This window comes from Pseudorasbora parva, chromosome 3, assembly GCF_024679245.1.
Source record: "Pseudorasbora parva isolate DD20220531a chromosome 3, ASM2467924v1, whole genome shotgun sequence".
NCBI classification, from domain to species: domain Eukaryota; kingdom Metazoa; phylum Chordata; class Actinopteri; order Cypriniformes; family Gobionidae; genus Pseudorasbora; species Pseudorasbora parva.
The window spans coordinates 61,611,959-61,637,961 of NC_090174.1; the positions used below are offsets into that span (position 1 = coordinate 61,611,959).

At 37.9% G+C, this 26,003-nt stretch overlaps 1 protein-coding gene across 4 annotated transcripts in view; it reads right to left on the reverse strand.

Annotated features, from left to right (window-relative positions):
• Nucleotides 1-19,907: 19,907 nt before the first annotated feature.
• Nucleotides 19,908-26,003, reverse strand: part of srrm3 (serine/arginine repetitive matrix 3) — a 184,428-nt gene continuing 178,332 nt past the window's right edge. For all 4 annotated transcript variants that reach the window (XM_067439712.1, XM_067439708.1, XM_067439710.1 and 1 more), the window contains one exon: nucleotides 19,908-20,157. In XM_067439712.1, coding sequence (XP_067295813.1) covers nucleotides 19,977-20,157 — 181 coding nt within the window. In that variant the 3' untranslated portion in view covers nucleotides 19,908-19,976. The remainder of the gene's footprint in view (nucleotides 20,158-26,003) is intronic.

Consider the following 26,003-nt stretch of genomic DNA (forward strand, 5'->3'; position numbering starts at 1 on the left):
GTACTAGTGCTTACAGGGGCGTAGCCATCTTTTCAGAAGTGAGGGGGACAGAAATGTCGTAATACCATTTTTTTTTTTTTTTTTGGACCAATATAATTTATCGCATCTCTTGCTTTTAATTGGGCAAGATATCAAATACACTGCTGAAAAATAACCAATAATTAATATCTATAATATTATTCTCCTATTTTTTTGTGCCAATTTTATGATTGGTTTATATACTACAAACACTTGTGCATTAAGACTCCATAGATTTTATGCAATGTAAAAAAATATATATATTCTGATGTAACTCATCTGTTCTCTATGTGAATATATAGTAAAATGTAATGTATTCCTGGGATCAAAGCTGAATTTATCATCATTACTCCAGTCTTCAGTGATCCTTCACTAATCATTCTCATATGAGGATCTGATGATCAACACACATTTAGGATTGTTATCAGTTGTGCTGCTCATGGTGATGCTTAATTTTCTAAACATTTGTGGTAAAATTAAAAAAGAGAGAAATTAATACTTTTATTGATCAGACATGCATTAAATTGATCACAAGTGATTTTAATATTACAAATTAGATAATTTATTTAATAAATGCAAATAAATGCTGTCCATTGAACTTTCTATTCATTAAAGAATCCTGAAAAATAACATGTAGGCTATCATGGTTTCCACAACATTTTGGGAACTGTTTTCAACACAGATAATAATCATAAATGTTTCTTGATTATGAAATCAAGAAGATCCTCATCTGAGAATGATTAGTGAAGGATCATGTGACACTGAAGACTGGAGTAATGATGATAAATACAGCTTTAATCACAGGAATAAATAACTATATATTCACATAGGAAAAAAAAGCGGTTTTAATTTGTAAAAATGTTTAAAAATATTACTGTTTAACTATTTTCGATTACATAAATGCAGCCGTGGTGAGCAGAATACTAAACATTAAAAAAGCTGCATTATTCATATGATACTTTATTGTCAATAAATAGCCTACATTGAGATGACTTGAAAAACACACATAAAGCATATATTGTTGCACTCGTCTGATTGTCGTCGTCACGTTTCATCACTCATAACGATTGTTTTCCTTCAGCTGCAGCTCTAGCGTGACAGGGTATTACGAACCCACTTTTGGACTTTCTGTGAGAGCGCCCTCCTCATATTAAGATTCGGAAAAAATTACAGGTCATGCATAGATAATTTTTTGTCTCTGAATATAAATCTTGATGTATTCACATTGGTTTCTATGTAAATACACTTGCCCGTGACCTCAAGAAGCGCGCTATCAACCGAGATTAGAGAAGGCTGTCGTTAGCGTCCCTGTTAACTTGTCCGCCCCCGCACAGGGTAACACCGGTTCGAATCCCGCTCGGAGTGGGTCGACTAGGATCGCTGAGACCCAGTAAAAGTGCGCGGGACGAAAATACATTTTATTAAAAGTGAGGGGGACACGTCCCCCGCGTCCCCCGCGTAATCTACGCCCATGAGTGCTTATGAGGTACTAGTACTTATTCCAATAGTGTATAGTGTTTAGTTATACTTAAGAAAAAATAGGGGTTTCATTTTATTTTACGTTGTCCGTGTTACAGTGTAATTATGCATTTAAGTAGTGTGTAATAATGATTAACTACTTGTACTTACTATAGGGTTAGGTGTTGGGTTACACTTTATTTTAAGGTGTCATTGTTACAGTGTAATTATATATTTAAGTAATTAACAGTGGTGTAAAGTAACGAATTACAAATACTCTCGTTACTGTAATTGAGTAGTTTTTCTCAGGAATTGTACTTTTTTAAGTAGTTTAAAAACAGTGTACTTTTACTTTTACTTGAGTACATTTAAAGTGCTTTATCGGTACTTTTACTGTGCTATTTTCCCTAAACCTGCCGTCGCTACATTATGTTTATTTATTTTTTCTGTCAACGTGATTGGCTAAAGCCTAGTTCAGACTGCACGATTTTCAAACTCATATGTGCGCTGATTTGTGGAGAAAAAGAAAAAAGATTATGGCGGAAGAAATTGTTGGAGAGACAGAGGAAGCCAGGATTGTGTTCTGCAAAGACAGTTTGAGGTAAATAAACAATTTTGTAATGTGCTGCTGCTGTGGCTGGATGTGCAAATGTTTGGCCTTTGTTTCTGTTTGATATAATTGTAAATATATCTATTAAAATACTAATATTCTGCTCTATAACTCCTCCCTGAACGTCCTGCTGCCCTGTATCTCACTCTCTCATTGGCTGTCTGTGTAATTTTCAGTCAGAACTCATTTTACACAGCAGCTTCAATCGCTGACAGCTCCAGATATTTAGCATGCCAAATATCTCACTGGCGTCGGCGACTCGTCGGCGATTCTCTCTGATTGCGTCTTTGATTATTCACACTGTGTGATTGTCACTCGCGTGCACGAGCACCGTTTTGCCTGTGATCTCGGGCATTTGTTGGCGATATCACAAAACCTGTCGGCGACTCAAAATCGGGGGGAAATCGGGCAGTCTCAACTAGACTTAAGACGAATAATCAGTCCTGTGTGTCCGTGCGTCACGCACGTGACTCTCATCAAATCAACCATAGTGGCCAGTGTGAGAGTGAGAGGCACGCACGCTTTATGAAAGGGGTGAGTGACTAAGTGCTGGCTACTGTTTAATGACTGCAATCGTCAAATCGCCTTAAACAATTACTACAAATGGACCGCAGAATATTACATTTTCTTATACATGCATAAATGGTACGGACTCTGTTAGCGCTGCACAAGCTCACGATGCCATCTGCTGGAAACACTTCATTTAGCTCGATTATTTATCAGGCTTCAAAGTGCATTAGGCATTAACCGATCGAGATTTGTGTCCCTTACGTCGATTTTGTTTAACATGTAAACGCATTAACCTCTTAAACTCCGAGGACCCTGTACAGGGTCAGGAATGACATCGTCATGTATATACTTTCCATTTTAAATGTCTCTGGAGAAGCTATGATGTCATATGTGGTACCATTTGAAAGCTTAGAGTCTCTTCTTTCTTCAAAGGGTTTCCTGTAAAGTGACACCAATATTTTTTAACCTAGACCACTGTATGTGTGTATGGGAGGCTTTTCAATTTGGGTCGGCCAAATCCAGGCGGAAATCCCAAAAAATGGCCTTGGAGTGTAAGACGTTAAACCTGCTTTCTGTCAGCTTATTGAAGTGAATATTTGAATGTGATGTGTTCTCACAAGGCGATTTAAAATTGCAGGCCATGTATACAGCGAATAACTTTCATAAAACATCAGATTTATATTTAAATCAGGTTTATTTTTTGATTCCAAGCAAAAATACTTACTCAATTCTGATTTCTATTCTTTTTACAGAGAAAACGTCCATTGAAATTAAAGCAGTAGCCTACAACAAATGCGTCTTGAAAATAAATAACTTTTCTTTGAAAAGAAAGATTTTTTGATATTTTTTTTTTAACGTGAAATTGTTAATGTACAACACTTTGAAACCTTTTTTAATTAACTGCAAGAAAACCTCTACAGAATGGTTGTCATAAATGTCACCAGCTTTTTGGATGATTTCTCAAATATTACATGGCTGTATTTTTTGTGCTAACAGTCAAAAATAAAAATAAATATTTAAATATTTTTTGGTGATATCATGTTTTTTGTTCTTACTTATAATCCACAAAAGAGTAAGCTACATTTTTAATTAGCAGGGTATAAGGTGGACTAACATTCATAGCATAATACTTACTACTCTTGAGTACTTTTAAAACGGCTACTTTTTACTCCTACTTTGAGTAGTACTAAGGACAGGTACTTTTACTCTACTTAAATTACATTTTTTGACAAGTAACACTACTTCTACTTGAGTACGCTATTTCAGTACTCTTTCCACCACTGGTAATGTTGTGAATTAATTTGAGTAGTAATATAATGTTTAATTAATTGTCTTCAATGATAACAGAAAAAGTTTGAATTGCTGTTTATTAGGTTGTTCAGCTTTAAGAAAAGTCTACCCATAATGCTTAGGGGGGTAGAGCGCGTGCACGCAGTAGAGAAGAAAAATGAGAATGAGAGTGGGTGCTGTAACAATGTGTAATCCTGTTCCCAAACTTAAGTAAACAGTTTGTTTCATTTCAAGTCAAGTCGTCAGTGGTCATTATTACTTTGCTAAAAGGATAACCCGGGATAACTAGCAAGCAACATCCAAAATTTACATTTACATTTACATTTAATCATTTAGCAGACGCTTTTATCCAAAGCGACTTACAAAAAAGGGGAGAGTAATAGAAGCAACGGAGCAGACAAGGCCAAAAACCTGTAAGAGCTGTAAGAAATCTCAATTAATTAGCACAATACACAACAATTTTTTTTTTTTTTTTTTTTTTTTTTTTTTTTAAAGACAGACATCTACAACAAAAACTCACGTCCGCAAAGTGCCGAACACTGGATTTTGATAGCTATGATAACAACCCATTAGGACTAAGGCTGTTGCCCCAGCTGTTGTCGTTAATGCAGATTCAGTGGCCCAATGGGTTGGTTTTGTATTCTAGCTAAACGCGCAGCAATAGCCATCTACAACAAAAACTCACGTACGCAATATACAGAACACTGGATTCTGATAGTTATGATAACTATGTAACATACCCGTCTGAAGGCACAAATCCGGATGAGAGACGTAGATATGATCCCGGAGTGTACGCTTTTGGTCGTTGCTGTGGTGATCAGTAAGTGCTATTCTGTATTGGTCAAGTGCAAATGGAAAAGATGTGTCTTAAGATGTTTTTTAAGAATGGCTACAGACTCGGCAGCACGAATTGAGATCGGCAGGTCATTCCACCAGGTGGGAACGGTCCAGGAAAATGTCCGTGAGAGCGATTTCATGCCTCTTTGGGATGGAACCACGAGGCGCCGCTCACTCGCAGAACGCAAGCTTCTGGAGGGTGTGTAAGTCTGAACAAGTGAGTTTAGGTATATTGGTGCAGAGCCAGTGGTTGTTTTGTAGGCGATAACTAGTGCCTTGAATTTGATGCGAGCAGCCATTGGCAACCAGTGCAGTTTGATGAAGAGAGGCGTAACATGCGCTCTCTTCGGCTCATTAAAGACCACTCTCGCTGCTGCATTCTGGATCAGCTGCAAGGGTTTGATAGTGCAGGCTGGAAGCCCAGCCAGAAGAGCATTACAATAATCCAGTCTGGAGAGAACAAGAGCTTGAACCAGGAGTTGTGCAGCCTGTTCTGATAGGAAGGGTCTAATTTTTCTAATGTTGTATAAAGCAAATCTGCAGGACCGGGCTGTTGCAGTAATGTGGTCAGTGAATTTTAACTGGTCATCAATCACAACTCCAAGGTTTCTTGCTGTCCTTGATGGAGTTATGGTCGATGAACCAAGCTGAATGGAGAAATTTTGATGAAGTGCTGGGTTGGTTGAGAAAACAAGTAATTCTGTCTTTGCAAGATTGAGTTTAAGATGATGCTCTTTCATCCAGTCAGAAATGTCTGTCAGACAGGCAGCGATACGAACACTGACTGTAGGATCATCTGGTTGAAATGAGAAGTAGAGTTGAGTGTCATCAGCATAGCAGTGATAGGAGAAGCCGTGTTTCTGAATGACAGAACCTAATGATGATATATAGATGGAGAAGAGAAGTGGTCCAAGCACTGAGCCCTGTGGAACCCCAGTAGCTAGATGATGTGACTTAGACACTACACCTCTCCATGACACCCTGTAGGACCTACCAGAGAGGTAAGACCTGAACCACTGGAGAGCAGATCCTGAGATCCCCGTCCTCTTAAGTGTTGACAGGAGGATCTGGTGGTTAACTGTGTCAAAAGCAGCAGACAGATCCAGCAGAATGAGCACTGAGGATTTGGAAGCTGCTTTTGCCAGTCTCAGTGCCTCAGTTACCGAGAGCAAGGCAGTCTCAGTCGAATGGCCGCTTTTGAAGCCGGATTGGTTGTTGTCTAGGAGGTTGTCCCGTTCAAGAAACATAGAGAGTTGATTGAACACAACTCGCTCAAGGGTCTTTGCGATGAAAGGCAGAAGGGATACCGGTCGGTAGTTTTCTAAAAGTGCTGGATTCAGAGAGGGTTTCTTAAGCAGTGGGGTTACCCGAGCCTGCTTAAATGCTGTGGGAAAGGTTCCCATGTGAAGAGAAGTGTTGACAATGTGAGTGAGTGCAGGAGTGATTGAAGAAGAAATAGCCTGAAGGAGGTTAGTGGGAATAGGATCAAGTGGACAGGTAGTAGGGTGATTGGAAAGGATGAGTTTAGAAATATCTGCCTCGGAGAGTGGAGAGAAGGATGGAAGCGTGTTCGTGTTAGTTGTTGAGATGTGCGTGTCAGTTAGTGATGAGGAGAACTGTTTGCTAATGAGAGCTGTTTTGTTGGTGAAAAATGATGCAAAGTCATCAGCTGTAAGAGTTGATGAAGGAGGGGGAGGAGGTGGACAAAGGAGAGAGGAGAATGTTTTAAAGAGTTGGCGAGAGTCAGAGCAATTGTTGATTTTGTTGTGGTAGTATGTTGTTTTAGCAGTGGAGACATTTGTAGAGAAAGAAGAGAGAAGAGACTGATAAAAGGCAAGGTCAGTATTGTTTTTAGATTTCTGCCATTTCCTCTCTGCCGCCCTGAGTCCAGAGCGATGTTCACGGAGAACTTCAGACAGCCAGGGGGCAGATGGGGTGGGGCGGGCTGGTCTGGATGAAAGGGGGCAAAAACTGTCTAAGGAGGATGTTAGAGTGGAGCAAAGAGTGTCGGTAGCACTGTTAGTGTCCAGTGCTGAGAACTGAGCAGGTGGAGGGAGTGAAGATGAAACCATAGTGGATAGGCGAGAGGGAGAGAGTGAGCGTAGATTACGCCGAAAGGTAATCTGTGTAGGAGTACGTTTTGTATCAGGAGTCAGTATGAGGTTAAGAGTGATGAGAAAGTGGTCTGAGGTGTGTAATGGAGTAACTAAAGTGTTGTCCGTGGAGCAGTTGCGTGTGTAGACGAGGTCTAATTGGTTACCTGATCTGTGAGTAGCCGTAGTAGATACTAACTTAAGGTCAAATGAAGTCAGTAGAGTGCTGAAGTCTGTGGCTAGGTGTTTATCAACATGGATGTTGAAGTCGCCAAGCAGAATCAGTGGAGTGCCATCCTCAGGGAAGCTAGAAAGTAACACATCCAACTCCTCCACAAAGTTACCGAGGTGACCTGGAGGACGATAGACCACTACCACATGGATTTTAACAGGGTGAGTAATAGTGATTGAGTGCGATTCAAATGAATTGGCCGGTAGAGACGGTAATGGATCAAATTTCCAATCATTTGAGATAAGCAAACCAGTACCCCCACCCCTCCCAATAGGCCGAGGAGTGTGTGAAAAAGTGGCAGTGTCCTCTGGTTTGATCCAGGTCTCAGTTAGGGCCATGAGGCTAAGCTGAGAATGAGTCCCAATAGATGAAATAAAGTCTGCTTTGTTTACAGCCGACTGGCAATTCCAGAGACCAATTGGAATAGAGAGTAAAGTAGCAGAGGATGTTAGGATATAGCGCAAATTATTAGGATTACGGCGTCTCGTGCGTACAGAGCGTGATTTACGAGTGCTAGTAGTTATAGTTGAGATTTGAAAGCACATGGTGAATACAGATCAGAGAAAAGGCCAGATAGGAATTAGAGCCGAACACAAATAATGAAAAGGAAGATGATACTCAAGTGCCTTGCCGGGGTCCTTGCTCGGGCGGAGTTGCACTGGGAAGAGTTGAAGTCTTTACACTCGTAGGTCTTCACACAAGGAGGGCTTCACACTGCCGCTTCCGCTGCCGCGGACTATCACGCTATTTATACTCACTTGAGTATCGTTATTGAAAGCAGCTGGGAACGCCCCCAACAAACTCACCCCCAACGTGGCAATGACCAAACAAATGCTAACTCAACAAATGCTAACTCCCACACACACCGAGAGAATATACCAAAACTAATAATACACACCTCTGCACTACACAGACACACTTATCCAACAACAAATGAACAAACAATCAAATGAGAAAAGTTACAAACACTTACAGAGTAGTTGTCTATCAGTCAATTGAATTGCTCCTCTCTAGCCAAAATGTTTCAAACACACAGGGCTTTTAATACCTCGCTGGCCACGCCCCCAACAAACTCACTCCCAACGTGGCAATGACCAAACAAATGCTAACTCAACAAATGCTAACTCCCACACACACCGAGAGAATATACCAAAACTAATAATACACACCTCTGCACTACACAGACACACTTATCCAACAACAAATGAACAAACAATCAAATGGCGGAGCGACTTGAAAGACTACACAGAAAAAGGAAAGCTGTACGCGGTACCACCACGACACTTTTGCAAGACATAGAAACAGAGGTTGGTAAAGAAGATCCGATCATTGACCGATTATGTGAACTGTTAGCCCTGTTATCTGCAAAAGAGGGAACACTGCTGGAGTTAGATTGCGAAATAGAGGAACAAACAGAAATGGATGATTTGGAAAATGAAGTTATTGATGTTGAGGAGTATAGAGAGCGAATCATCTGCGCGAAGGCTCGCGTGCAGCGCGTGATGCAGGGAGACCGAGAAAGCAGCAGACCGAGTGACACAGATCGGTCGCCGCGCGGACAAACAGTTAAGTTACCCAAGTTAATTATCAGCAAGTTCAACGGTGACATTAGCTTGTGGCAAGACTTTTGGAATCAGTACGAAACCGCTATTCACAAAAACGACGCGCTGAGCAAAACGGAGAAGTTTAATTACTTGAAGACATATCTGACTGGCGCTGCTTCAAAGGCAATAGCAGGACTGATGATGACAGACGGCAATTACGATCACGCGATCGATCTGCTGCAAAACCGGTTCGGAAGGAAGGATCTGCTGATCAATGCACACATGACAAAATTATTGAATCTCTGCCCAGTAAAGAAATCACATGATGTCAGTGCTCTGAGACAACTTTACGATGAGTGTGAAGTTCAGATCCGTAGTTTAGAATCGCTGGGTGTTGCGTCAGAGGCATACGGCAGCCTGTTATGTCCTGTTCTGCTACAGATGATTCCAGAGGTAATGAATGATATTTAGTAAATACATGTACTTATTATAGGGTAAGGGTTTGGTTTAGGGTTAATTGCATGTAATTATGCATAATTTACTGTTATTACTGTTGTAAGTACATGTAACATATGTAAAATAAAGTGTTATGGGGTCGGTTTAGGGTTAGTTGCATGTAATTATGCAAAATTTACTGTTATTACTGTGGTAAGTACATGTAACATATGTAAAATAAAGTGTTATGGGGTTGGTTTAGGGTTAGTTGCATGTACTTATGCAAAATTTACTGTAATTGCTGTGGTAAGTACATGTAACATATGTAAAATAAAGTTTTATGGGGTCGGTTTAGGGTTAGTTGCATGCAATTATCCATAATTTACTGTTATTACTGTGGTAAGTACATGTAACATATGTAAAATAAAGTGTTATGGGGTCGGTTTAGGGTTAGTTGCATGTAATTATGCATAATTTACTGTAATTACTGTGGTAAGTACATGTAACATATGTAAAATTCATAATTTACTGTTATTACTATGGTAAGTACATGTAACATATGTAAAATAAAGTGTTATGGGGTCGGTTTAAGGTTAGTTGCATGTAATTATGCATAATTTACTGTAATTACTGTGGTAAGTACATGTAACATATGTAAAATCCATAATTTACTGTTATTACTGTGGTAAGTACATGTAACATATGTAAAATAAAGTGTTATGGGGTCGGTTTAGGGTTAGTTGCATGTAATTATCCATAATTTACTGTTATTACTGTGGTAAGTACATGTAACATGTAAAATGCATAATTTACTGTTATTACTATGGTAAGTACATGTAACATATGTAAAATAAAGTGTTATGGGGTCGGTTTAAGGTTAGTTGCATGTAATTATGTATAATTTACTGTTATTACTATGGTAAGTACATGTAACATATGTAAAATAAAGTGTTATGGGGTCGGTTTAGGGTTAGTTGCATGCAATTATGCATAATTTACTGTTATTACTGTGGTAAGTACATGTAACATGTAAAATGCATAATTTACTGTAATTACTGTGGTAAGTACATGTAACATATGTAAAATAAAGTGTTATGGGGTCGGTTTAAGGTTAGTTGCATGTAATTATGCATAATTTACTGTAATTACTGTGGTAAGTACATGTAACATATGTAAAATAAAGTTTTATGGGGTCGGTTTAGGGTTAGTTGCATGTAATTATCCATAATTTACTGTTATTACTGTGGTAAGTACATGTAACATATGTAAAATAAAGTGTTATGGGGTCGGATTAGGGTTAGTTGCATGTAATTATGCATAATTTACTGTAATTACTGTGGTAAGTACATGTAACATGTAAAATAAAGTGTAAACGGGGTCGGTTTAGGGTTAGTTGCATGTAATTATGCATAATTTATAGCTATTACTACAACGATATTGTAACATGTAACAATGACACTGTAAAATAACGTGTTACCAAAATTAGATATGAATGGATTAAATGCTAAATTGGCTTGCCATATACTGCCATATTACTATATAATATGTATAAACATCGTTTAGGTTTTACACAATGGTTTTCACATTTTTAAAACTTGCAATCAGTATGAAAATGCGGTGCACAACATGCAGTATAATTATGCTAGTGCTTTGTGAAGATTAATTGTGTATGAATGTGCACTTGTAGTGTACTTTAAATCTTAAAGAGTATATTTTGAAATAACTATTGCAGATAATATAATATACACAAAAAAAGACTACTTTCATACACTTAAGAAGGCCTGCACTTTAATGTCAAATTAAAAGCTTTACTTTATTGTACATTTTAAATAATTGTTGTGATACTCTTCTGTTGTGCTTTAAAGATGTGTTCACTAAAGCACACGTGAAGTACTTGATTATAATTTCAACACTACGTTAAACTTTACATGTGCGGTAACACTTTATTTTGATGGTCTCTTTTGAACATTGTGGGAATTTTGCAACTACATGTCAACTAATTCTCTTTAGAGCATTAGGTGTGCTTAATATCTGCTAACACTTTATTGTGATGGTCCTGAAACAGACATTATACTGACAATAAGTAACTTGGCAAGCACATGCCAACTCATTCAATATTATTACATGCAGGTGCAACTTTACTTATAGCCAACAGAATGCGTTAAAAGGACCATCAAAATACAGTGAAACCACAAGTGCAATATTACAATTAAATTGCACACTATTTTGAATTGTGCATTTGTATTGGACACTAAACTATAGGGCCCTATTTTAATGATCTGAGCACACAGCGCAGGTACACATGGGGTGTGTCTGAATTCACTTTTGCTAGTTTAACAACAGGAAAAATAGTTGGCACGCCCAGCACATGGTCCAAAAGGTTGTCCCGAGTTTCTTCATGAGTCATGGTTGTGTTTTGGACGTTACGTGCAATAAACCAATCAGAGTCTCATCTCCCATTCCCTTTTCATGCACTATACTGCCAAAAGTATCGGGCCACCCCTTCAAATCAGGTGTTCAATCTCTTCATGGCCACAGGTGTATAAATCAAGCTCTAGGCCTGCAGACGCTTCTACACACATTAGTGAAAGAATGGGTCGCTCTCAGGAGCTCAGTGAACTCAAGCGTGGGGCCGTGATAGGCTGACACCTGTGCAATAAGTCCATTCCTGACATTTCCTCACTACTAAATATTCCACGCTCAACTGTTAGTGGGATTATAACAAAGTGGAAGCGATCGGGAACAACAGCAACTCAGCCATAGTGTTAGACCACGTAAAATCACAGAGCGGGGTCAGCGCATGCTGAGGGTCACAGTGCGTAGAAGTCACCAACTTTCTGCAGAGTCAACATCTCCAGACCTCCAAACTTCTGTGACCTTCAGATGAGCTCAAGAACAGCGGAGAGAGCTTCATGGAATGGGTTTCCATGGCCGAGCAGCTCATCCAAGCCTTACATCACCAAGAGCAATGCAAAGCATGGGATGCAGTGGAGTAAAGCAGCCGCCACTGGACTCTAGAGCAGTGAGACGTGTTCTCTGGAGCGACCAATCACCCTTCAGTCCCATGGACGAGTCTGGGTTTGGTGGTTCCCAGGAGAACGGGACTTGCCTGACTGCATTGTGCCAAGTGTAAAGTTTGGTGGAGGGGGGATTATGGTGTGGGGTTGTTTTCAGGGGTTGGGCTTAGCCCCTTTTTTCCAGTGAAATTAACTCAATGCTTCAGCGCACCAAGATATTTTGGATAATTTCATGCTCACAACTTTGTGGGAACAGTTTGGGGACGGCCCCTTCCTGTGCTCCAGTGCACAAAGTGTCGGTCCATAAAGACATGGATGAGGAGTTTGGTGTGGAGGAACTTGACTGGCCTGCACAGAGTCCTGATCTCAACCTGATAGAACAGCTTTGGGATGAATTAGAGCGGAGACTGAGAGCCAGGCCTTCTCGTCCAACATCAGTGCCTGACCTCACAAATGGTCAAAAATCCCCATAAACACACTCCTAAACCTTGAGGAAAGCCTTCCCAGAAGAGCTGGAGCTGTTAGAGCTGCAAAGGGTGGGCCGACTCCATATTAAACCCTACGGATGAAGAATGGGATGGCATTAAGGATGTGCTTGTAAAGGCAGGAGTCCCAAAACTTTTGGCAATATAGCGTATATATTTATTTATTTTTTAAAGTATATTATTTGTGTAATAAGTATTCATTTTGCTAAAATGGGCTTTTTTTCACAAGGATCTTTACATTCTGAGCACAAGAAACAAGCCAAAACTCAAAAGCAAGAACAGGACATGACGACGATTCATTTGCAGATACCTTTATTATGTGTTTAATTATGACCGGACACTAAATCTACTGACTTTATACAGTTGGGAAGATAGAGCCGTATCAACTCACATTATTAAATCAACAGGTGTCTGTAAAATCATATAACACTGACATAAAAAGGAAGACTGAGGCCGTTTCCTGCATCATAAGGTTAAAGTTCACATGTAATCCGCCTCCTTTATTAGCTCTTTCAGGGAATAAAGACAAAGAAATAACTGATAAAAAGGCCAGCTCAGTCTCCATTTCAAGGAGGGAACGAGAGAAAAACAGTACAATAAATTATAATAAATATTTGCAAAAACTTCTCCATGAAAAAAAACATTTGAGTTTAGTTCTGCATTTAAGGTCAACATGATACTTCCAGAATATAGTACTTGCAAGGAAAAATGTTGTATTTTACCCACCCCCTGAAAAGAAAAGTTTTGAAGAAAAGAAAAACTTTGAAGAAAAGCTGGAATAACGTGCATCGCCGAATCGTTGAAAATAAGAACAGGAAAATGTGTTCAGAAAGTCTTCATGTTGACTTTAAAGGATGCAGAAGCTCGTCATTACAAACTCTCAACATGTGCAACTCCTTTTAAAAACATTTTCTCAGAGCCAAAAAGTAATAAATAAGAAAATAAATATGCAACGGATATTAAATAAACAGCATCACCGAATAAATAGAATAACATGAATAAATATGCTGAAAAAAGACGTGTGCGTGTATATTTTTGCAGCCTGGTTTCAGGTGAGTGCACCTACACTAGAGACGGGATCATAACTGTACAACACAGAGCTCTAACCGTATTTATATGCACTAAACACAGCCAAAAGAGAAGTGGAATACTGTATAGAGTAAGAAATATCACATCTCCAAAATGGACTCATTATAGGTGCATCAGATATGGATTTTCCAAAGAGATCGGCGAGTAAAGGAGGGCAGGAGAGCGACTCACACACGGATCCTCTGCATCATGCCAAGCTTTTCCACATACGAAGCCTTTATATAATCCGCTATATAACTTGGAATATACAGTGCATAGTTTACAGCCAAAACTTGCAGCGGAAATATTCAAACTAAAACATCCGGACATACAGTCATTATAATACAACTTTAAAACAAACAAACAAAAACAGATGCGCTTTTTTAAAATAATAAACGGGTGAATCTCAAAAAACGAAACAAAAAAACTACAAAAACTGTCAGTCATTTTTTTAACCCAGAGTAACAAATTAAAAAATAAAACCAAAAATAATTATTTGCATAATTAAAAAAAATAACTGCGTTTAACTCTCTGGTGCTGCGGCGGTCAATAATTTAATTTAATTTATTTCATTATATATATATATATATATATATATATATATATATATATATATATATATATATATATATATATATATATATATATATATATATATATATATATATATATATATATATATATTCAATTAAATGATTGTACTATATTTTAGTTTGATAATGGTTTTCATTTAATACTTTGCATTTTTAGGGGATTTTAGGGTATTAAATTATATTTATGCAGTAGTTATTATCCATTTATTTACTTTTTGACCAAAGACATGAAAGGCGGTTAATAATTTAATTTAATGTAGTTTTAAATAATTGAAATAAAATAAAAAATTTGTTCGATAATGTTTTTCATTTAATATTTTTAATTTTTAGAGGATTTTGTGGTACCAAATGATATTTACGCAGTAGTTATTATCCATTTATCACTTTTTGACCTGAAAATGAAATTTCCAACATAAATCTTGAATGCTTTAGAGCACAGACTGAAGTTTGGTCTCATTTTAAATAAATCACTCGGCAGATTATTGCTGAAGAGAAAAGGCCAACTTAAAAAAAATTATGAATTATTGAAAAATACCATTTTCAAATTTTCCAAAACAAGTTTTACTCTACAACTGCGAAAAGAATAAATCTAAACAAGCTTCCAAATTTGAGGTTGATATCTCAAGAAATGAGCTTTCAGTCAGAGTTTGTTTGGGCGCAGTACCAAACGCGTCCACTAGAGGAAATTCATTTCCAATGTGATCATTTCTCTACTACTTTTTTCAGGACCGTTTAACCTTTTCAACTGTGTCTATAAATCCATGTCTTTTTGTGTGTGTGTGTGTTCACACAGCAAGTGCCAAAACCTTTACCAAATTTTGTATCATTCCAATGGAGTAAAAAAAATGTTTTAACAATTGTGACCCGTCACGGAAACCAGGGACACAAGTCGGCAGCACAACTTTCGCGCAAAATGCGAAAGAAGCGTTTTTTTTTTCAAATTTTGTGATTTTTGTTTTTTTGCAGAATCTGTTAGTTGAGATCACGAAGAAGCCTCCCCGTTTTTGAGAAAGCAGTATTGGTGTATTTAAAAGCGTACATTTGGAGGTTGAAATCGGCTTGTTTTCGGAGATTCTAGCACGCAGTAGGGGCGTGTCATTGTCTGTGTGTATTTCCATACGGGATAAGTCGGCTTTTGTTTCTTTTGTTATTGTCCCCGCCCTCCGAGGAAAGCGTGGCTACTTATTATGCAGCGCTCTGGCCGGCTTTAGCTGATATCAAAATTCAATGAAGATGGACGCCGCAAAGATGATCGCAGACGAGCTGAACCGTGGCCGTTACACCGAAAATGTTTCGAAGTACTTTTTCGACAAGCCGGATGCTTATGAGCAAGAGCTCACAGATTCTGAAGACAATCAGAGCGACGATGAAAGCGACATAATAAGACTGTATAATTTCCCTAATCTACAACTGAGCGAAGAGGAAGACGAGGAAGAATGTAGGGGAGAACCAGGACGAAAGTAACAAAGCGATTTTCTCAGAGCCTTTACTACATTTGCATTCCAAGCTATGACAGCACGTTCAGCACGGAACCCTTGATGGATCTGCCAAAAATCATGTGATTTCGTCATCGTTTCCCACGACTGGGTCCGAAATATAGTTTTCGAGTACGGAAAGTAAATTACTGATGCTGTACTTTTTTTTTCTAATTACAAGTTGTGTTTCTCGTTTCATGTGTCACAGTAATGATCACTTTACAGATTATTTATAGCTGTTACACATCCTGAAGGTCTGTCTTTTCAGAGTTTTTCAGTATAAAAGTAAATCGTGTTTAAATGTCAGGACTTCCTGTCGGGACGAAAGTAACACTTGTTACTTTTGTCCCACTTGTATATATATAATGCATATTATGCTAATTTGATTTTCATATTGTTCATATTGTTGAAGAAAAAAATGATCAAATAGATCAAAATTGCACAAAAAATATATACTAAACCTACAAGTTTGTACTGTCAGGTTATATTTGAAACATTTGATTAAACTTAAAATGTAAAATAAAAATGTAATTTAATATTTTTTTTGCAAAGATAAATTAGCTACAAAATATGTTTGCAGTTACATTAACAAGGTCATAGTCAGGTATGTTTAATAAAAACAAGAGTAATACAGACCAATCTAGCTTATATTGTTGTGTTACTTTCGTCCCAACTGATGGGGTCAAAAGTAACAATCTGCATCTTATGTTCAAAGTGAAATTATACCGTAGTCGTTCTGCATTTGTACAAAATACCACCTGCTATTGATAGACCACACTTGTGAGTTATTGACCAGAGCAAATGTATATCTCTGTCTAAAATATTTTCTTATAAAAGTGTGTTTTTCTGAAAAATGGTACTTTCGCCCCTGCTCTCCCCTATCGGACTGGCGTCAGATGAGTTGGACCGTAAGATATCAGAGGCTATATCGATAGTAACATTTGATGGGGATAAAGACAGCGAAATGGGGAAATCCGTAACTTTGACTGTAAATGCTACACGAGGAGAAAAGCAAACTCTCTGCATGAGAGACAGTCCTGTAGCCATAAGCTTTCTCCAGACATTATGTACAACATACGGCTAGGTTCTTTAGCTGCGGAAAAAGAGTGGCAGGACATGCGAATTATTGGACATTTAGAGGCAAACAGACGCACAGCGCAAACTTCAGAGATGGTTACATCCACAAAGAAGACCCCGACAAAGAGAAAGTGTGCCCGAGCGACTTATTTCATTGGAGGCATCGAGATCTGCAAGAATACTTTTCTGTTTCAAATCTGGTGAGTTTCATTCTAAGAACACGTAGCCTACACGCTATCTCATGTTTAGATCTTCCCATATCTACCTATCGTTATTAGCTAGCTCAGATTTAATTGTAATCGTTAGCATCGTTTCACTAGCCAAAAACCGCCATTACTATAATGGCCTTTTGGATGGTAATGTTAACATCTGCTATTGATTTGAATAATGCTTCAATAGACTGGTGTGAATGCGGTCCGATTTTTCCCGTTGCGTCTGTCGTTACTAGCAGCCATGCAGCTTTACAGGGGGTGTGGCTTACCTAAATGAGATGTAAATGAGCCCTATTGTCAGTCCCAGCAGGTGAGAACAGGTGAGAACTAAACTTTAGAGGCTGTTTTCTCTCGTTTACACTTTTCTAAAGGCCTTCAGATGGCCACAACTTCTCCAAATATTATCAGATTTCCATGTGTTACACACCGTTGGAAAGCTTGGAGACTACACTTTCAGAATCTGTCAATAACTCAAAATGCCCCAGAACCGACTTGTGTCCCTACTTTCCGTAACATCTGGTCAAAAACGTCCACAGAGCACCAGAGGGATAATTATTATTTTCATTTATTTTCAAGACTAAATATACACATTTAAAGCACCCAAATGTCAGTAGCATAAATAATAAATGGTGCGCATATATATATATATATATTAGTGTAGATAATATTTGGGGGTAAATGCTCTTAATTATTGCTTTCTTTGTAGATTTAATTTCTTGTTTCAAAATGACCAAGACAGTTCTTTATGAGATTCACCCAAATCATAAGCTCCTGTAAAATCAGAGTTTGTTCTTGCGTTTTGTTCGCGCCGTGAGATTAGACCTCGTCACGATCAGTCTCTCTTTCTTTACCCAGTTTTTTTGGTTATTTTTGGCAGCGTGGAAGAATTTCAGGGAAAAAAGTGCTCATCTTATCTTTGTTCTTCAGGCCTTTTAGTCTTTAAATAGAGACATTGGATCTATTTGTAACATTGAATATGATTAATACCAAAACGCTGACAACATCAATATCTGTGTGTCATGAGTGTGTGTCAGCATCTCGCAGGGTTTGACGAGCGGCTGGTTTTCATCTCTACAGACCGGCTGTATTTTATTACATAACCTCAGATATCTTTGTTTGCATTTTCCAAAATCCTAAAACTGTTTTGTTGACGCTGCACGCAAACCCGCTCTTCTGACATTTCTCATCCTGTGTATTTAATATACAGTGTATCATATCATTATTATTAGAGTCGCTGTGAAAAGAAAGGACGGTAAAATCTGATTTTATGCATTTTCTTTTTTTTAAATGGAGTTGATTTCAATCGGACACACACACACTCACACACACAAACAAAAGATTTTCGCTCTATGATCAAAGCCGATGTTAAGGGTGAAGTATGTAATATCTGCATGACTAAACATAAATGTAAAAATAACAAGCGAGATAATAACTGTGATGCTTTGCTTCAGGGAGCAGCGGTAATGACTGTTTTCATACAGGTTTCCCGCTGTCGTCATTGGTCAAACAAACAGAAAGTCCCGCCCCCAAACGCCTGCCATTGGTCGAGCCGGGCTGGTCGGGATGCATAAAGAAACAGGTCTATGTTGTGATAGAGACTTTCTTTATCAATTAAGTATTTTAACACTGAAGTGAAAGAAAAACTAAAGAAAGTATCAAAATGAAGTGAGTTTTTGCTTAAAACAAGAAAAAAAATCTGTCAATGGAGTCCGAAAAATAACTGACAGATAAAGAACAGAAACTTCTGATTTTATTCTGTTCAAAATTACTAAATAATAAGATTGAGAGGATTTGCATCAGATTATGGAAGCTTGTTTCCGATACGGATATAGCTAAATTTAAAAGATAATTGCTTTTTAAAAGAGGCCTAAAAACTTAGAAGATAAAACTTTTCTTCCTTATAATTCTGACTTTATTTCTGAAGTTATATCTTATATCACAATTCTGACTTTATATCACACAATTCTGACTTTATATCACACAATTCTGACTTTATATCACACAATTCTGACTTTATATCTCACAATTCTGACTTTATATCTTGAAATGTTTAACTTTGTTCTTAAAATGCCAAGTTTTTTCCCTCATAACTCCGACTTTACATCTAGAATTTAGAAATGTTTGGCTTTTTTCTTAAAATGTTTGAGTTTAAAGTTTTTCCCCTCATAATTCAACTTTATACTTGACGTTAAATCTTTTATCGCAATTCTGACTTTATATCTCACAATTCTGACTTTATATCTCACAATTCTGACTTTATATCTCACAATTCTGACTTTATATCTCACAATTCTGACTTTATATCTCACAATTCTGACTTTTTTCTCTCATAATTCCAACATTACATCTTTAAATGTTTACATTTTTTCTTAAAATGCAGAGTTTTTTCCCCCTCATAATTCCGACTTTATATCCGAAGTTAAATCTCATATCGTAATTCTGAATTTTTTCTTAAAATGCCAAGTTTATATCTCGCAATTCTGACTTTTTCCTCATAATTCCAACTTTATATCTAGAAAAAGTAACCTTTTTTAAAAAAAAATTCCTAGGTGGAAACAAGCTTCCATATCAGATACACCAAAAAAGAAGAAATACCCTGTAAAAAACTATTTTCTAATCAGTATTTTTTAAATAAATTCATCAAAAAGGTTTCTGCTTAAAAAGGTAATTTTTCTATCCCCCCCCCCCCCCCCTCATTTTAAGTATAAACTTATTTCACTTTGATAGTTTTTCCGGTTTCTTTGAAGTAATTGTCTTCATTTAAGAATGTATAGATATTTATACTGCAAAACAAGAGCAAAAAAAAGAAGACATTTAGCAGTGTAATTACCCTCTTCACCTTTAACCTGTTATTTTTGTTCAGTTTTTAATCTTTCCAGTGTTACTCCACCCAGATATTTTAGGACCGTCCTGTGCCGAAAGCATCCAGAAACCGCTTAGATCCGCGCGGTCTATAGTGATGTTCTTCCGCAGTAGAAAGCTGGAGATGTTCTCAGTGTCCTGATTTTTGCCCCTCCGTACCTCAGAAACCGGGGCTCTCGTAGCTGCTTTGGCTGTAGTAACTCTGGCTCCGGCTCCGACTCCGGCTCCGGCTCCGGCTGCTGTAGCTCCGGCTCCGGCTCCGGCTGGAACTGCTGTAGCTGCTCGCCGAGCTGGAAGATGATGGACTCGGTCGATAATACGGGATGGGCCGCTTTCGTGCGCTGCGGAAAAGAGACAGAGAGATCACATAATGCAGATGCATTACAGCCTAAAAATAAAACATTCATAAGCACTTGAACACCACTTCAACCACTCAGATATGTGCTGTGCCATGTGGTATAGTCATCATCACTGTCCTCCATTTTGTTTTAAATGGTAGCTAGTTTCTTGCTGGTCCAAGGTGGTCTCAGTGTTTCCCACAGATTCGAAAGCAATTTGTGGGGGGTGGGGGGTGCAAGTAAAAAATATTACCCTAATATTTACTAGGCTTGTGTTTAAGGACTCTTATTTTGAAGAGTATGTTTGTTCCTATTGTGCCCTCTGTTTGACTTCCTGTGTTCTCTAATAAACAGAATAATTTGTATTCATTTATTTTAATCAGATTTTTATTATTTTTATTGGTAAACCTTTCATTTTGCAGCCCCACCTCGCAACTTACAGGACTTAAAAGATCTGCTGCTAACATCTTACATTTTACAACGCTTTTCTCTAAACTTTTCTCAGACCTCAGTTTGAAAAGGCCTGATTTAGACCAGCTATTGACCATAAACGACCACATTAGACCAGCTAAAAACCACGCAAAACCAGTTATTACCATGTTTCAGTGTTAGCATATTCATCTGTCTGAACGTTAATAAACACATAATCATGTTGTGGTCAAAGCGGTGAAAGAGTCAGCGATGATTAGTTTCTGTAAGAGAAAATGACTGGAAAAGCTTTGGTTAGCAAGTGTTAACCACACACACACACACACACACACACACACTAATTCTGCGGTATCATTGTGTAATCAGTAAATACACACCATGGGCTCTGTCGTCAAAGAGAAACATTAGTTCATGGCTGCGTCTGAAATCGCATACTTCAGAAAAATAGCATAGTAGGCGAAAAATAGCATTTGACAAATAATGTATGTCACATGATAATGACGGATATAGTACGTCCGAATTACATTCATAGCACACACATACACATTCATGCTATATAGAACATACTTTTTAGTGCTCGTTAAGTAATTACTTATACAAAATAAGTACCTACTGAAGAGAGTGTGTGATTTCGGACGCAGCCATCGTATGTTAGACACACATTCACACTTCGATAGCATTTAGCAGCTGTTAGCAAGAACTGTATTCCTGTGAGGTTAGCCGAGGAGGCTAAAGCTAAAAAGAGATATCTGACTCTGAACCTAGTGTGGTGTCTACATATAGGAGTTTAAGGCACCATAAGCTGTTCATTTGGACATATACTGTGAGTTTAGTGAAGGAGAAGAAGCCATAGATGCCTCATTAAGGGCTGCTTATATGGGCGGCCGCTTAAGTGAACGTAAAGAGAGGCACTTTTTCATGGCTGCCTCTTAAGTTTTTAAAGTCACTGTGTTGTAATAATGCTTTAAAGAAGTGCACTTAGAGGTGTTGACGAGCTTACTAGAGCACAGGTGAAGTAAACTAGCTGATTATAATGTCAAACTGTAATATTGTGACTGAGTGTGTGTGTGTGTGTGTGTGTGTGTGTGTGTGTGTGTGTGTGTGTGTGTGTGTGTGTGTGTGTGAGTGACTGTGTGTGTGTGTGTGTGTGTGTGTGTGTGTAAGTGTGAGTGTAAGTGTGAGTGTGTGTGTGTGTGTGTGTGTGTGTGTGTGTGTGTGTGTGTGTGTGTGTGTGAGTGACTGTGTGTGTGTGTGTGTGTGTGTGTGTGAGTGACTGTGTGTGTGTGTGTGTGTGTGTGTGTGTGTGTGTGTGTGTGTGTGTGTGTGTGTGTGTGTGTGTGTGTGTGTGTGTGTGTGTGTGTGTGTGTGTGTGTGTGTGTGTAAGTGTGAGTGTAAGTGTGAGTGTAAGTGTGAGTGTGTGTGTGTAAGTGTGAGTGAGTCTGTAGGACTGTTAGTGTTAATCTGTGAAAAGGCCCAAGTCTCACACGTTTAGTGGTGAGAACGACAAAAGCAGAGAGAGATTGAGCGAGAGAAGGTGAAGAGAGAGAGAGAGAGAGAGAGAGAGAGAGAGAGAGAGAGAGAGAGAGAGAGAGAGAGAGAGAGAGAGAGAAGGTGAAGAGAGAGAGAGTGAGAGAGAGAGAGAGAGAGAAGGTGAAGAGAGAGAGTGAGAGAGAGAGAGAGAGAGAAGGTGAAGAGAGAGAGAGAGAGAGAGAGAGAGAGAGAGAGAGAGAGAGAGAGAGAGAGAAGGTGAAGAGAGAGAGAGTGAGAGAGAGAGAAGGTGAAGAGAGAGAGAGAGAGAGAGAGAGAGAGAGAGAGAGAGAAGGTGAAGAGAGAGAGTGAGAGAGAGAAGGTGAAGAGAGAGAGTGAGAGAGAGCGAGAGAGAGAGAGAGAGTGAGAGTGAGCGAGAGAAGGTGAAGAGAGAGAGTGAGAGAGAGAAGGTGAAGAGAGAGAGTGAGAGAGAGCGAGAGAGAGAGAGAGAGTGAGAGTGAGCGAGAGAAGGTGAAGAGAGAGAGAGAGAGTGAGCGAGAGAAGGTGAAGAAAGAGAGAGAGTGAGCGAGAGAAGGTGAAGAGAGAGAGAGAGAGTGAGCGAGAGAAGGTGAAGAGAGGTCTAGTGAGGAGGGGCAGCTGTACTCTTGTGATGCTTCAGGAGTAAACCAGGGGGGTCCTGATGCATTGCAACAGTTACCACGGTAACCGTTAACCCGCAGATCAGCATCATTCTGGTGTGACGTCGCCATGGAGAGCCTTCATGAGGAGAGAGTGAGCACAGCTGACAGATCAGAGCTCAGAGAACAAAATGGCAGATCATTATTCATTCACACAACTCAAGAGAAAAGATAATGAACCATCACTCCAGTACACAGTGGGATCAAAATGTCCATACTGGAAAACAGAACACTGGGATTAAAGCAAAGTGAGGAGAAGCTAATGAAATGGGGTTTGTTTTAGGACTTTTGTATCAAACATTTGTACAGTCGTGGTGAAATGAGCTGCCACTGCACACTGTAAAAAAATGTTGGTTTGACTTAAAAAAGTAAGTAACCTGGTTACCTTAAAATTTGAAGTTTATTGAAATTAAACATTTGAGTTGATACAATGAAAGAAATGTGTTTAATAAATAGAAATTCAAAATATTATTGTATCTGAACCACATAAAAAATGTGATAAATCATCGAGTCATCACAAATTAAACACACAATTACCCAATATGCTTACAAAATCTTTTAATAATATTTTAATAAAGGTTGTCGAATCTCAAAAATGTTCACTGTATTAACTCAAAATTTTAATTTCAATGAACTCAACATTTTAAGGCAACCAGGTAACTTTTTTTCTAAATAGTTTTTTACAGTGTAATAATATATAATAATATGTTTATTTTTATAGCGCCTTTCAGGAACCCAAGGTTGCTTTATAATGTAGTAGAAAACAATCCGCCTGTTCATTATAACAAATAAACAAGCAGGTTTAAATAAACCACTCCAGATAACAACAAAGAAGTTACACAATCAAAGTGAACAATTAACAGCAACTAGTCCTGCAGCATAACATGCACAGGTGTGAGATCAGTTTAAAGGCAGAGGCGGTGCGAGAAAGATAACTGTTTACTGGCCAGAAACATAGGTGAGTTTTAAAGTGAAACTCTTGAACGATGCAATGCACAGACTGGCCTGCAGGTGTCAGTGATGGTATTGTGAGCTATTTAAAAAGCTGAAATACAATCAAATATAAATATTTGATGAAAAACTTAAACTTAATCAACTTCAGCAAAGAATTGGAATGGTTGCCTTGGCAAATAACTGAAACAAGTTAAGCTCAAATTACTAAAACTTAAATATTTAATAAAATCAAATATTAAATAGCATATACAATTTAAAATGAAAATGCATATATATATATATATATATATATATATATATATATATATATATATATATATATATATATATATATATATATATATATATATATATATATATATATACAGTCTTGTTCAAAATAATAGCAGTACAATGTGACTAACCAGAATAATCAAGGTTTTTAGTATATTTTTTATTGCTACGTGGCAAACAAGTTACCAGTAGGTTCAGTAGATTCTCAGAAAACAAATGAGACCCAGCATTCATGATATGCACGCTCTTAAGGCTGTGCAATTGGGCAATTAGTTGAATTAGTTGAAAGGGGTGTGTTCAAAAAAATAGCAGTGTGGCATTCAATCACTGAGGTCATCAATTTTGTGAAGAAACAGGTGTGAATCAGGTGGCCCCTATTTAAGGATGAAGCCAACACTTGTTGAACATGCATTTGAAAGCTGAGGAAAATGGGTCGTTCAAGACATTGTTCAGAAGAACAGCGTACTTTGATTAAAAAGTTGATTAGAGAGGGGAAAACCTATAAAGAGGTGCAAAAAATAATAGGCTGTTCAGCTAAAATGATCTCCAATGCCTTAAAATGGAGAGCAAAACCAGAGAGACGTGGAAGAAAACGGAAGACAACCATCAAAATGGATAGAAGAATAACCAGAATGGCAAAGGCTCAGCCAATGATCACCTCCAGGATGATCAAAGACAGTCTGGAGTTACCTGTAAGTACTGTGACAGTTAGAAGACGTCTGTGTGAAGCTAATCTATTTTCAAGAATCCCCCGCAAAGTCCCTCTGTTAAAAAAAAGGCCAAAGAACACATCAACTGGCCTAAAGAGAAATGGAGGAACATTTTGTGGACTGATGAGAGTAAAATTGTTCTTTTTGGGTCCAAGGGCCACAGGCAGTTTCTGAGACGACCCCCAAACTCTGAATTCAAGCCACAGTACACAGTGAAGACAGTGAAGCATGGAGGTGCAAGCATCATGATATGGGCATGTTTCTCCTACTATGGTGTTGGGCCTATTTATCGCATACCAGGGATCATGGATCAGTTTGCATATGTTAAAATACTTGAAGAGGTCATGTTGCCCTATGCTGAAGAGGACATGCCCTTGAAACGGTTGTTTCAACAAGACAATGACCCAAAACACACTAGTAAACGGGCAAAGTCTTGGTTCCAAACCAACAAAATTAATGTTATGGAGTGGCCAGCCCAATCTCCAGACCTTAATCCAATTGAGAACTTGTGGGGTGATATCAAAAATGCTGTTTCTGAAGCAAAACCAAGAAATGTGAATGAATTGTGGAATGTTGTTAAAGAATCATGGAGTGGAATAACAGCTGAGAGGTGCCACAAGTTGGTTGACTCCATGCCACACAGATGTCAAGCAGTTTTAAAAAACTGTGGTCATACAACTAAATATTAGTTTAGTGATTCACAGGATTGCTAAATCCCAGAAAAAAAAATGTTTGTACAAAATAGTTTTGAGTTTGTACAGTCAAAGGTAGACACTGCTATTTTTTTGAACACACCCCTTTCAACTAATTGCCCAATTGCACAGCCTTAAGAGCGTGCATATCATGAATGCTGGGTCTCATTTGTTTTCTGAGAATCTACTGAACCTACTGGTAACTTGTTTGCCACGTAGCAATAAAAAATATACTAAAAACCTTGATTATTCTGGTTAGTCACATTGTACTGCTATTATTTTGAACAAGACTGTATATATATATATATATATATATATATATATATATATATATATATATATATATATGAATAAATATTAAAATAGCATCTACTTTTGTTATTGTGAACTACAACTATTTTTTTGTGACTGAAACAAAGCTAAAATACAAATAAATATAATAATTTGATGAAAAACTTAAATTGAAATGTTTCCTTGGTAAATAATACAATAATTAAAAGTTGATTAAAATAACTTAAGCTAAAACTAAAACTAAATATGAAAAAACGACTAAAACTTAACCTTAAAATACAAATTTAAAAATGTTTAACAATATAAATACTAAAATAGCCTATAAATAGTACTAA